The sequence below is a fragment of the Hydra vulgaris genome, chromosome 01, assembly GCF_038396675.1.
Source record: "Hydra vulgaris chromosome 01, alternate assembly HydraT2T_AEP".
Lineage (NCBI taxonomy): Eukaryota > Metazoa > Cnidaria > Hydrozoa > Anthoathecata > Hydridae > Hydra > Hydra vulgaris.
In genome coordinates this window covers 27,131,839-27,144,225 of record NC_088920.1, presented here as the reverse complement: position 1 = coordinate 27,144,225, position 12,387 = coordinate 27,131,839, and the positions used below count along the sequence as shown (strand labels likewise).

The following is a 12,387-nucleotide window of genomic DNA, read 5'->3' as shown; positions in this document are numbered from 1 at the left end:
AAATTATGGATTTGAATTCTAAAAACGAGGCACTATACATGTGTTGTAACTCATTAAGTTCTCAACTAGAGGCTATGAGCATTAGGCTAAAACAGCTATATGAGAGGCTAGTTATATGAGCACAAGGTTAAAACAGGAGAAGTACCTTCAACTTAATCTAAAAAAAATAATTTAAAAACAGAAAATTTGCATCTGCTCGTGGTAAAAATGCTAGATTGATAAAACAGCACAGTTACCAAGTTTGTAAATGTTTTGTTATCGGTAATAAGGATTTAATTGTCGTGAACTCTTATTTAAGCTATGACAATATTGGTTCTTCTGAATTCTTTCGTGGAATTAAGTTAAGTAAAACTCATACTACATCAGTTGATAGTCCATTAGTTGTTAAAAAATATATTCATATTAAGTTAAGTTGTGATAAACTTAAATTCTAAGTTAAGTAGACGTAGTACAGCTAGACGATATAAAGTTGCCTTTATATTCCTTCAATTGTTAGCTGGTTCAGATCTAGAGAGTGACTTGTCTATGCTGTTTGTGATGCTCTGTCTTGTAAAAAGTCAATACTTCAGTGTGTTGCAAATAAGTTAGGTTGTGGTTAGTTTAGGTTTTATTGTGCAGTTCTGATATTACTGAGCTACAGAGTCAATTAAGGCTGAACTCCGAAGGCTAAGGCATATTCTGTTTAATCTTGGTGCAAAGCTTCTCCCAACTGAGCCCAAGATAAGAAAAGAACAAGAAATGCAAATAATGCATGTCAGTAAAACACATTTTACTGTAAAGTCTATGTTGCTTTATCCATCTGTGAATGAAGCACTTAGTTCAGTTTCTGTGTTAATTGTTAAGAATTTGACAACTTATATTGAAGAAGTTTTTAACAATTTTCAAATTCAGGACCATCTTAACTCTAATATCGGTTTTGGCAAAGAGGTATGGCTCCTTTTTGCAGGAGATAAAGGTGGAAAGTATATGAAATTCCATTTTGAAGTTGTCAATTCTAAATCATTTGGATCTGTGCATGATATTTATTTATTTTGTATGTATCAGGGTTCTGATTGTCGTGAGAATATTGCTTTTATTCACAGGCATTATGCCAACAACATTAAAAGAACTCAGTTCTCAGATTTTAAATTAAAAAGCAAAAAAATTAAGTTGTTCTTAGGTGGATATATTTGTTTCATCAATGATGTTCTGGGAAACCAGGGTTCAGCTGCTAGTTCTCCTAGTTTTACAGACCTAGTTGAGTTAAAGTCTCTAAGAAACCATGCTTCTATGTCTCAAACAACTGCTAATTGTAATATTGTATGGAGAACAATACAATCTCTGGAAGAGACTTACAATGCAAACTTGTGTGAAGTTAGAAATGGTGGAAACATTAGAACTTTAGGTAAGTTTCATCATTCAATTATTGCTCCTGCAATTTTTCTGATAATAACTTTAGAAAATGTTGCGCTTCCTATTTTACATATAATGTTACGAATAGTCCTAAAACTATATAAATTATTGTTTGAAGGAATGTAAGACTTTAGATTGTCAGGCTGATTTACCTTTATCTAAATGTGAATATATGAGAACAAGTGAAATGTGGGCTGCTAAAAGCGTTGAATATTCGAATACAGCAGAAGCCTTGCGTTTATTAGGTAAACAATTTGTAGACATTGATTATAATAGATTACAGATAGAATGCTTATGAAAAAAATACAAAATAACATGAATATGAAAATGATTATGAAAAAAATACAAAATAACATAGGGTCTCATGAGAGGGCTCTACTTCAGGCCCTTGATGATATGAAAGTTGAGTCACAAGCTCAAATGGTAATGTATTTGTAGGTAATCATTGCAAAATAGTTTTCAGAAACCACTATAAATTTTGTAGTGTCATTGATGATATAGCAATTAGGAATAGATTTATACGCATATTTAGCATTTTTAAATAGTCGCAACCAATACTTTTTAAGAGAAAATTTCTTTCTGATGCTGAAATAAGTGAGTTTTTAAGTTATTAATAAATTTATTTGCTTTAGAGTTCCATGCTTGCTTTGCCAAGGAAATCACTTGAAAAATGCATGAGCTCATTTTTAATGTACCACTTTTTGTTAAACAACATAAAAGTATTGAGCTTTTAAGTGAAGAAGAGGGTTTGTGTGAAGTGAGTGAGTGAAGAAGAGTGTTTGCATAACTGCGTAAATAAGGAATTAAGACAGTTGCATCCAGTTAGAAATCAGGAGATTTCTAACTGGATGCAAGGAGAAGTTAGGAAACTTCAAATAACTAAAGTGAAAAAATATGTTGCGTGTTCTGAGCTAAGGTAAAAATCTGTTTTATAGAAAAGACCTTTGTCTAGTTTGTGGTCATTTAAATTTAATTGAGGTAATTCATATTAAAATTATTGGTTTTAGAATAAGCAGATTCTAAACTACCTCTACAGTTACAAAAGTATTGCAGTTTGTTGAGTTAAATCTCGAAGTAAATAGAAATTTTCATTAGGCGAAAGAATGGAATAGGATATTAGTACTTATTAGTGTGTACAAAGGTTTTTCTAATAAAATAACTTGTAAAAAATGGAACAAATAAATATAAAACAATTTATTATTTTATTAGGATAACTATTTATTAAATTTTTTTTAGCTATGCGTTGTATATATAAAAAGTTAAATAATATTCTATAATTGAAGGAAAAGTGAAAAACTTTTCCTCAATTTTTGTCATAACTTGGTTAAGTTTATTTTTTTAATCTATTACTGATCATCCTTCTTTTATCTTACTATAATGAATATGCATACAATAAATTATATAAATTGAAATCGATTTCCAGATCAATCCCTTTCAAAAACATCTTGAATATTTTTTGCATTTTTTTGTCTGACTTTTAATCCGTGAATCTGTTCATATTAGGTTTAAGTAAAGTTTTTTTTTGGCTTTAAAATTAATCTTAAAATGTTTCCATCTAATAATAATTATCAACAATATAGGTTTTCAGATTATTTTTGATAAAAAGTAGCATAAAATAAAAATAATATAAAATAATATTCAGCATAACTTAAAAATTTTGCACTTTTGTTAGATAAATAAAGAAAGTCTAAATTGTTTTGTTAAATGTTAAAAGCTCAGAAATTTTATCAAAGTTTTTGAAACTTTTCAGAAAAAAAACATCTGTGGATTGTAACCCACTCAACTTAAAAAAAATTTTTTTTTGATAAAATTTATATTTTGAAAAAACCACCATTTTTTAACAAACATAAAAACAATTCCACAAAAAATGGTCTCTATAAAAAAGCTAATTAAGCTATTAAGCCTAAAATCCAAAAACATATATGTATATATATATATATATATATATATATATATATATATATATATATATATATATATATATATATATATATATATATATATATATATATATATATATATATGTATATATATATATATATATATATATATATATATATATATACATATATATATATATATATATATATATATATATATCATAAATCTTAAACTTCAATACCTCAGAATAACTTGGTTTGGTTTTACCTAAAGCAAAAGAAAAAAAAAAAAAATTAAAATAGATTCTGACAGAAAAATTATTTTGTTTGAAACTTGAAAAAAATAATACATTTAAAATTTATTATTGAACTAATTTATAAATATTCATTTATGGTATGAGGAGCAACAACATTGTCTCGACCAGTGCACAAAACAAAGTAGGCAGCCCATTTGAACATTAGATTGATCGCCTACCTTGAAAAATTGACAACAAACTTTTTTTTTTTTTGGTGTCAATTTTTTTTTTTAGTGTTTTAATTTTTTTTTCATAAAAGATACTGAACTTTGTAAATAAAAAAAAACTTTATGCTTTAAAAGTATTAGTTTTGACATAATTTTAAATCAAACCATTGCATTTTTTTAACAAACAACACAACAAAGCTTTACAGTAAACTAATGTGACTTTAGATGTTTAATACTTTTGCACATTAAACTTTTAACTAATTTGTTTAAATTTGTTATACAGTAGAGTTAAACTTTTATAAAATTATAAACTAACCTTAAAAAAAATTTAATTAAAAAAGACTTTTGTAATTTATTTCCCCTTTGACTAATTGCAATGACTTTACAAACAGTGGCAAAATTTGTGCAGGTTTTTTAAAAAGGTTTAATCAAAAAATTGGACGAGAAAAAAGAACAAACAAACAGTTCAAAGAAGAACATCTTAAATTAATAACAGAAAATATTAATAAAACAAAAACTTTAATATGAAAGGGTATTAAAAAAAAAAAGAGTATTAAACCAGAAAGTTCACTCCTTCTTCCTTACCCTAGGCCTTGTTTTAAAGCGCTAAGCTGCCGGCAATTTACGTATGCGTTATGTACACCAAGAGCAAATTCCATTAAGCAATTTTTCATCATTTTTTAACTTTTAAATTATTCTATAAGCAGTAAGATAAAAGAAGTAATTAGCTTTATAAAAAACCGCATTAACTTTTGAATAACGATTATGTAAAAAAGTTTGAATGACAATCATGTTAGATAAAAAAAACTCAAATAAAATTAAAAACTACGAAAACTTAATAGATAATAAATGTTTATAGTTAAAGACAATTTTTTTCTAATGCGAAGTTATTAATCAGAACATAAAAAAAAAAAAAACATAAAAGAAATATATATAATAAAAACTTTTATTTATCGCCTTGAGAGCACAAGAATATTTAGGCAATTTTTTTATTGCATTAAAAAAATTTACATAAGTTTCTGTACAGTAATAAATAATTTATAATTTTTTTTTTTTTTATAGTAATGATCGATTTTTTTGCTTGAAAACGCTAATACTTTAAGCTTGAAGCAAAGATCATTATAATGTAATTCAATTCTGATAAATAAAAAAAAATGATTTAATTCAAAACTAATTTAATAAAAATATATAATTTTATTCTTATAAAAAAATATATAATTTAATTTCAATTATAAAAAATATATATATATTAATTCTGATTTAAAAATATATTGAAATTTATCAAAATTAAAGTTAATGCTTGGGTTTAACTTTTCTGTCAAATTTATTTAAAAATAATATTATATATTTTTCAATATTTAAATTTTTTTTATTTTTAAAAAAAACTTAGCTCATTTTTATTGCAATTTTTTTATTGGTTTTCTTTCCTAAACATTTTTTTTTACTAAATTATATATTAAATGTGTTCCGAGGCTGTATCAAAAATTTGCACAAAACATAAACTTATTTTTATAACGCAAGTAGAGTGCAGCAATTATTTTTTTTTTCCAAACAAAATAGTGTTTGGAAAAAATAATCTTTGCTTTTACAACAAAATCGCTAATAAAATAATAAACTTTTAATCAATAAAGTAGATAATTAACGTAATTTTTTTATTTGTTACTCGCTAATTTTTTATAAAATAAAAAATCTTTTTTAGTTGCAAATTTTTTTAAATGATTATTTAAGAAATAATCATTTTAAAAAATTTAACATATTTTAATTCATTTATACAAATGTCGAGAAAAACAATTTGTTTATACAAAAAAAAATTTTTAATTGTAATATTAAATTTAATTATTTAATATAGAAAAAAATGAAGGAAAATAAACATTTCCTAATAGTTATAATAATATTTAACTCATATTGCTGTAATTAACATTATTGCAGTAATTTAAAAAAGTTAATGTCTTTAAAAAATAAAAAGATGAAGAGCATTTTATGACGTCAAATTCACATTAGGCTAATGTGTTAAGCATTTTTCATTTTAAACAAGGCCTGCTTACCAATGTCATTTATTGGTTTAGAGTCAGCATCAAGCCACGATTTGGTTCTCTTGGTTTTGAGCTAGAACTTAAACCCCTACAATGATGATAATAAATAAAAAATAAGTCATATTAAAAATCATTTTACCTGTTGATTCTATAAAGGCATTTTTATTGCATAATTCCATTTCTTCTACTGTGTTTTTAATATACTTTTTTTCATAATAAATAAAATTTTGATCAGTATTCTTTTTTCGCCTTCGTTGCGGTAAATGAGCAGTATGTTTATGCGCCTTTTCAAGTAAAAATTTGACTGTTTTATTTACAGCAGTGAGTTTTCTAGATGTTTCAAAACTCTTGACTGTCTTTACATTACGAGCTACATCCTTGTCAAGATCAAGCTTAAGACGCTTTCTATCTTTTCTGTAACTAAAGTAGTTTTTTTTGTATGGATTATCAACTTCAAGTGAAGAATTTTGAACTTTACGACTGGATGAACGTGTTTTAGGCTCCAAAACATATTTCTATCAGAAATAAAATGAAACAAAAAACATTTAAGTAATGTATATATAATTATTAGGTCTACCAAAAAGCTCTGTCCATATTCAAAACTATCTTTCACTTTGTAATGAAGACAAGCATAAAATAACTTAGAGTTAATTTGCTATGTCTGTATGAATACTTTAAATGATAAAAATAATGAGCTGAACACACACTATATAATTATGTGCTAAGGCGATGAAAACTGTTTTATAGAAACGGACATAACTTTCCGATAGACCTAATATAATTATTTTTGTTGTGTTGTATTATCTTGACAAAAACATTGAGACATATACATATATATACACATATACATAATATATACACATATGCATATATATATACATGTATACATATATATATATACACATATACATATATATATATATACACATATACATATATATATGTATACATATATATACATATACATATACACATATACATATATATACACATATACATATATATATATTTAGTGTTATATACCAGTATTTGAAAAAGTAAAGCCAATATTAGCCATTTTAGTAAGCAAAACCTTTATGTGATTATAAAAACATAAATACTTTTAAAATTAATTTTAAAATATATTTATTGTAAAAATGATCTATATATTATTGGAATATATAGATAATTTTTAAAATTATTATTTGTATTATTTTGAAAAATTCAATTATATAAATAACTTTTTTAGTAAAACGTCTTGTTTTACTTTGTTTATTAAAACTGAATTTTCAAAATGTAATTAAATGTTTGGTTGATTTAAAATCAATACATAATCTATTGCCACTTTATGTAATAAAGTAACTGTTAGTCATTAATTATCCACTGCAGTAATTCTGGGAGGTATTATAACATAACTGCAATATAAACAGTTTTAAAAGCTTACAATGGTTTAGTGAAGCATAAAATGCTGTTTTAACTATTAATAAGGCTCTGTGTCACAGACATAATTTATAGATTCGTTCTAAAAATGTTTCTAAAAGTGTCATAAAAGGCCATGAAGTATTAGGGACACAAGCCATATGGCCTGCTCAGCCATAAAATATAAAATTATTACTAATGTTATATTTTTAATATATAATAACATTATTATTGAACCAAATTTAAATATAATTAAGTTTTAATTATTCATGGATAAGCTGCAGTTAGAGAGAACAATCCCATACAAATTGTTGATCCAGAAACTAGTTGATCCCACGAGAGCATTTAAACACTTGATGAATGAGCTTTTTTTGAAAACTGTTGATATATAATGTAAACATTCACAAGTTAAAAAGCTATTGGAATTTAAATTTGATTAGGATTTTAGGGTCTAAGTAAAAAAGTGTATTTTACTTTTAAATGAAAGACTTTACATTAAAACAAAATTTGAGGACAATATCATTAGTATTACGATAGATGGTGCAAGATACCATCAATCATAATTAGTATCATGATTGATGGTATCTTACTGCATGTTGCCGCAAGGGAATGCTACTGATTGACTGAGGGTTTGGTATGGGGAAGCAATCTTAAAAAGACTCCATTGACAAGAGCGCAATAAGCAAAAAATTTAATTTATTTTAGGCTGATTAACTGTAGGATTACCGTATTGTATTACCGTTATTTATGGGTATTTTCAGTAGCTAATCATAAAGCTTTAATGACCTAATCTTATTCGATGCTATGACTAAACACACACTATATTTACAATGTATTTTTAGGCCTTGTCTAAATGAGAAAGGGCATTATTAGAAGAACCAACCTAAATATGACAACAGTATTCTATTCAAAAACAAAAAAACTTCAGAGGTATAAAATTCAGATAATTAGTATGAAATCAGGACTAAGAACATGGTAAGTATAATAAAAATTGAGATACTAACTATAAAATAGATTAGATATATGGCATTAGAAGTCTGTAAAAAAAGATAATACAAGAAAATGTAATGCAGAAGACGATAAAAATGTTGCCATTCATCAATTAAAATATATCAGCAATGTTATGACATAATTGGCACAAAATAACTGACTTTTCGGGTTTGTATAAACGGTAAATACCTCTATATGATAAATAATTTACAATATTTTTGATAACATTTATACACACAAAAAAAAGTAAAATAATAACATTTTGGAAAAGTACAACTAATTATTTTAGAAAACTGATTCACTTAACGGAACTCAGAATTTATCTACAACCCTATAATAAATCGTGCTAACCTTTTTAACCGGAATAGAAACATCTATTTCAGTATGGTCATTTTTATTAAAAGGTTCATCTTTAACTTTATTATTGCAGTATCCATTTTTTGTATCATTATCTTCTTCAGAAGAAGAGTTACCAAACAAAGCAACGTAATCATCTTTCGAAATAACCATTGGATTTACACTTTCATCATAATGAGCTTCAGACTTACAAACATTTTCTAATTTATCTTTGCCTGGAGAAGACGCGCCAGGAAGTTTCATACGCGCCATTTTTTTGTTTGTTTCATTTACGGACATTTTTTCAAACGAACAGTTGTTACGGTGAATTACCTAACGGTAATCCGAGGTTGTTTTTTTTTATAATTTGGTATTGGTTTGATGCAGATGTAGGATCTGGATACAGATCAAGCTCAGTTATTTCATAGAGTAATCACAGAAGCCAAGTTACAAAATAAATATGCTTCTACTCCCTTCCTACCCAATAAAGAAAAAATTTTAATGAAACATTTTTAACAGGTTTTTGCATAGCGTTTGCTGTTGTTTTAGAGGTTAAGGTGCTTTTACTTTTTAATGATTTAATTTTTGTTTAAATGCAACGTTCGCGCTAAAGCTATTACTTTGGAGTCTTCCATAAATTACGTTACGCTCTAGAAAGGGGGGGGGAGGGGGTTAGTGGTTTTGTGACAACTCATACGGAATCTGCTACTAAAGAGTTACGATGTTGTGACGAGGGGGGGGGGGGAGGTGGTTTAAAACGGTCAAAAATTGTGTGAGGTATTTTTGTGGACAACCCCTTAAATAATTTTGCCATGGCTTGCGATTTCTAAATTTGTATAAAAGTAAAGTGTCTTCAAAATTTGTTTAAGGTGGTACATACCCTTTATCAGCGCTCGCTTTAATTTTTTTTTGCACCGTGAAACAAACTTTTAAAATATAACTCTAGTAAAATATTCCAACAAAGTTGCACTCCTGCTCTATGGCCTCTTATATTGGATCCATTATTATATCCTGCGCTCTAGTATAATGCAAATTTAAGCCTACATATTAGGTTTTCTAATCAAAATATGAGTCAACTATTTTCTTGTGAACCTTTCAATTGGAAGGAAACCCAGAAAATTTTCATTACTTTTTTATTTCAGTTTTACTGGAATCAAATTGATTGATTGAAACATATCTAATTACATAACTAACTTCAGGAGTGTAATCTAAAATTGTTTAGGATGAAATTCTCTCAGAATTTTTTTTTTATTTATTATGTCCGGAGTAAAACAGCATATTTCTTAGTTATAATAGCCGGAGTTTTATACCAAAAAGATTTTTTGACAATTTCAACGATCATCTACAATGCAAAGTACTATCAATAAGTAAAATATGTTAATATCCTCTGAACTTTCTTCTATTAAGACTTAGTGTAGGTTAAATTCCTCCATTACTAATAAGACTGTCAACGAATAACCAGGTACCCGCGTACCCACCCTTTATCTACTGTCCGGTTTAAACTTATCAAATGATGAGCAACAGTCATTTGATAAGTTTAAAATTTATTTCATTCATTTTTAAAGTTTAAGATCATTAATCATAATATAACGACTTAACAATATTAATTTGGTAGGTTACAAAAGATCTTGAAGACCTTGTTGTTGAAAATGTCAATAGTCGATTTCTTCATCACAACCAGAATTTCTGAAAACATTGAACATAACGTAAATTAGAACTCTTCCAACTATTTTATTAGTTTGTCTCTAAGACAAAACTATTTCAAAACCTGAATAATGGAAATAATAACAATTAATTCAATTATTATTTTTTTCATCTAAACTTTCCCATCTCATAAAATAAATAAACATTTTGAAGCTCGTTTAAAAAACAAGTTTCAGTAAAACAAATTATAAACTTTTTTTTGGCGTGAAATCATTTTTATCATCTGAGTCAACTAACTCAGGTGGTTGGAATTCAATTTGAAAATAATGTTAAAAAATGATGCACCCAAATGTCTACATTAAAGTCATTTGATAAGTAAATGTACTTTTAAATCACCTTTGGTAAAAGATATTCAAGATGTTTTTAACGCCAAACTATCATAAAAGATCTGCAAAGGACAGTTAACTATTTTAAACGTTAATGCTTAGCAATCTACGTCATTAACTCTGAGGTTATTTGATTGTCTCAATAATGTTAAAAAAAAATGCTTTAGTGCAATGATGGGTATAAAACAAAGTAGGATACGTCCATTTTTACCAAATGTGAGCTTATCCTACAAACAAGCATGCCATTAAATTCCTAACATAATATAAAATGTTTTATTTCCAACTAACCGATAACTATATAGATTAAAGATACCCATTGTTATTGGGTGTCTTATCAAGAGACTCATTATCATTATACCCAGTAGGCGTAAAGGCATTATGTTATATATCCAGGGCATTTGTTATTAAGTGATTTGTTTACAACACCGTTTTGTTTTATTACATAATTATAATTACGTCGCATAAAAAAACTATAATTACATAGTATGCTTTTGTCTATAAAAATTACGAATGAACCAATGGAATTTATAGAGAATAATTATTTGGATAATGACAGTATTGATGATTGTGAAAGTGATGTAAAATCTGTTAAATTTGACTTGATATAAAGTTAATGAGAATGCAGAAGCAAAAAATGCTGAGCAAAAACTTAAAGTCGGTATTAAAAATGTTAACCCAATAAATGCTAAATGCAAACCAATGGTTAAAGGCGCTATTCGCAACATTACCAAGCAGCAAAGAATATCTGTGCAAAAGTACATTTCTTCAAAAGGAAAAATAATTTTAAATCAAGCTAAAGGTCTGCTGGATAACCATAACTGTCAATCTAACTGTAATAAATTTTCTCATGAGGAAGTATCAAACTTATTCAATAGCTTCTACAATTTGAAAGATCAATCTAAACAATCCAAATTCATTTTACGACATGTTACGCAATGTACTATTAGACGTTTTCAAACCAGAAATAAAAGAGTAAAAAAAAATCAAAACAATTATTGCAAACAATTACCTCAAAACAATTATTTCAAAGGATAAATTTGAAAACCTGATTCTAATGAAAGTGAACATGGTATATGGAATTATTGTAAACAAATGGATGCGACTGTACAGACCATCACCTAATACAGTGACATATCTGATGAACAAAATTGACGTCAATAAGTTTTGGTAGCATGCATGCTGTCAGCCTTCAGATAAGAATGGCCTTTTTCCATAAAATTTTAATGAATTTTATTAACTCTTGTATGTTTAGTTCCATACAAACATGCTGCCAAAACTTATTGGCTTCAATATTGTTGTTTGGGTTGTTATGATAACCTTTCGAATGGTGCAATATTGCACATAGCTGATAAAACGCATTCAATTTTTTTGAAAATAATGGGAAAAAAATTTGATTAGTAATAAGAAATTTTATAAAAATTCCCATCACAATTTAAAAAAAGATTTATAATAAAGAGTTGAAAATATAAAACGGTGCGTTTTTTTCTAATTCGTTTCCAACAATTTTTATTTAGTGACAACTAACTGAAAATAATTATTTTAAGAAAACTTGTAGTAAAAAAAACTTTACCTAAAAACCTTTTAAAAAACAAATTAATTTTAGATGTGCCAAAATTAAATATTTTGGCTGTAACTGGATATTAATACAGTAAACTCCCGGTTGTTCGAAACTTTCTGCTTATTAGAAGCAATTTTCATTCCCCGTGAATTTTCTTTAACAAACTCATGCAAATATCTACCAGTTATTTGAATCTGAAGTTATTCAAAATTTCGTTTATTTAAAGTAATTTTTTTCTCCCCTCAATAAACTTCTCATCAGTTATTTGAAGTTTATCTTTGGCTCAAGATACCATTGCATTGCATTT

General features: G+C 26.5%; 1 protein-coding gene across 1 annotated transcript in view; it reads right to left on the bottom strand.

Annotated features, from left to right (window-relative positions):
- LOC100210554 (histone-lysine N-methyltransferase 2A) overlaps window positions 1-8,821 on the bottom strand; it is a 100,968-nt gene extending 92,147 nt beyond the window's left edge. The window contains exons 1-3 of the mRNA XM_065787796.1: window positions 8,508-8,821; window positions 5,908-6,283; window positions 3,515-3,540 (exon numbers count right to left, since the gene is read on the bottom strand). Coding sequence (XP_065643868.1) covers window positions 3,515-3,540; window positions 5,908-6,283; window positions 8,508-8,792 — 687 coding nt within the window. The 5' untranslated portion in view covers window positions 8,793-8,821. The remainder of the gene's footprint in view (window positions 1-3,514; window positions 3,541-5,907; window positions 6,284-8,507) is intronic.
- Between the last annotated feature and the right edge of the window lie 3,566 nt (window positions 8,822-12,387).